The sequence below is a fragment of the Octopus bimaculoides genome, chromosome 3 (assembly GCF_001194135.2).
Source record: "Octopus bimaculoides isolate UCB-OBI-ISO-001 chromosome 3, ASM119413v2, whole genome shotgun sequence".
NCBI lineage: Eukaryota > Metazoa > Mollusca > Cephalopoda > Octopoda > Octopodidae > Octopus > Octopus bimaculoides.
Genome location: NC_068983.1, coordinates 155,103 through 157,134, shown reverse-complemented (window position 1 = coordinate 157,134; position 2,032 = coordinate 155,103). Strand labels below are relative to the sequence as shown.

The window sequence follows — 2,032 nt, the reverse complement described above, 5'->3', positions numbered from 1 at the left end:
AAGTTGAAACTCTGTTTGATTTTTCTTTTCAGCATTGAATGTTCACCATCCCACTTCCATTGCACACACACACACACACAAACATTCACATATCTCCCTTTTACATACACACACATATACTCACAGAGTTGAAACACTGATTTTTTTTTTTTACACTGTAGAATTTCCATCATCCCACTACCAGTTTGTCATTACCCCTACCTTCCTTATTCATCTATCACCCCTTCCTTTCTAATTCATATGTTGTGACAGAGAAAAACACAAGAGTATTATTATAGTAGATGATGGAGATTGTGAAAAGATGACAATATTTCATTGTTGTTAATCTGTTTATTTTCGATGTCAATGTTTACTTCTTCGTTGAGAACAATCTAGAAAAAAAAAGCCCCTTTGAGTCTACGGAATCCAGATTTCTCATGCAATATGAATAAACTTTCATGTGGCAAATGTAATAAATTGAAGCTGTAGTAGAAGACACTTGAACCATGTGGCACCTTGGACAGATGTGTTCTGCTGTCACTTTGACCAATATATTCTCTGTGGAATTTGGTCAATATCAGTAGCAATAGATTGCTAAGTAAAACAAGTGCCAGGGTAGACTTGGTCAGTTAAAATCTTCAGAAGCAAAGAACCTTGAAAGGCCACAACAGTCCACTGGATGAAACCAGTAAAAGAATCTCTTGGGTTATTAATTAAACCCATTTAACTTTAAATAGATTTTTAATTACAATATATTAATGCCTTATGTCCTCTTAATGTTTATTAAGGGAATGTTCATACACACTCTTGTCTAGTTTAAGGTTTTACTTGTTAAACAAGCAAACAGCAACTGTTGTCTGTATTTACAATAATGGCAGAACAGAATGAAAAGATGAAATCAAACAGTTTTAATGTTGAGGTGAGGAGGAGGAGATATTCTAGAAAGGAAGGGTGTCCTGTTTGTGAATATTTACATAATAATAGTCACCCTAAAAATAGTGAAGAAATCTGGTGAAATTAATCCATAGAAATTCATTGAACCATAACAAGACTCAAAGCTAATGCAATGCTGCATAAAGTTGGTGAATCTCTTTCTATCTGTATTTTGTTTGGCATTGATTGTTCATGTTGTGACTGGTCATTCTACACTGTCAAAGAACTGAGGAGTATGTGAATCCCTTGAAAAGCAGGTGAGCAGGATTGGTGACAGGAAGAGCATCCCTCCATAATCTACTGCCTCAAAATCAATTCCCAGCCAATCCATGCTCACATGGAAAAATGCACCTAAAAATAGATGAAGAAATGATATATTTCTAATGGAAATTATGCTGTTTTTTTTCCTCCTTGTTTTCAGGTTCAAGCTCAAGTTAGAAAAACTAAAGCACGGTTTGATAAACTGAAATTAGATGTAATGCAGAAAATTGATTTGCTTGCAGCTAGTCGGTGCAATATGTTCTCTCATGTACTTGCTAATTACCAGTCGACATTGCTACATTTTTGGGAGAAAACTTCTCGTACAATGACTGCAGTATCAGAGAGTTTCAAAGGTTACCAATTCTATGAATTTAGTATGTTAAAGGTTGGTCAAAAATATTTATCATTCTTGTCTTTTTATCAAATTTGATGATGATTCACAGTGTGATGTTACATGAAATTATTATTGAACAGTTGATACATTTACTGACTGGATTATAGTTTTACAGGTAGGGGTCCACCAAGGTTCCGTCCTCAGCCCCCTCTTATTTATCATAGTCCTCCAGGCAATCACAGAGGAGTTCAAGACAGGTTGCCCCTGGGAGCTCCTCTATGCTGATGACCTTGCCCTAATTGCGGAGTCACTATCAGAACTAGAGGAGAAGTTTCAGGTGTGAAAGCAAGGTCTAGAACTGAAGGGCCTTAGAGTCAACCTAGCTAAAACCAAAATCCTAATAAGTAGGAAGGTAGATAAAACACAAACCCCTTCAGGTAGATGGCCCTGCTCAGTATGTAGAAAAGGAGTAGGTAGTAACTCTATAAGATGTACCCGGTGCAAGCTATGGACACATAAGAGGTG

The 2,032-nt window shown here is 36.4% G+C and overlaps 1 protein-coding gene across 5 annotated transcripts in view; it reads left to right on the top strand.

Moving 5' to 3' along the window:
* Nucleotides 1–2,032, top strand: part of LOC106884461 (islet cell autoantigen 1) — a 65,680-nt gene that overhangs the window by 44,065 nt on the left and 19,583 nt on the right. For all 5 annotated transcript variants that reach the window (XM_014935861.2, XM_014935860.2, XM_014935862.2 and 2 more), the window contains one exon: nt 1,334–1,558. In XM_014935861.2, the coding sequence (XP_014791347.1) occupies nt 1,334–1,558 (225 nt within the window). The remainder of the gene's footprint in view (nt 1–1,333; nt 1,559–2,032) is intronic.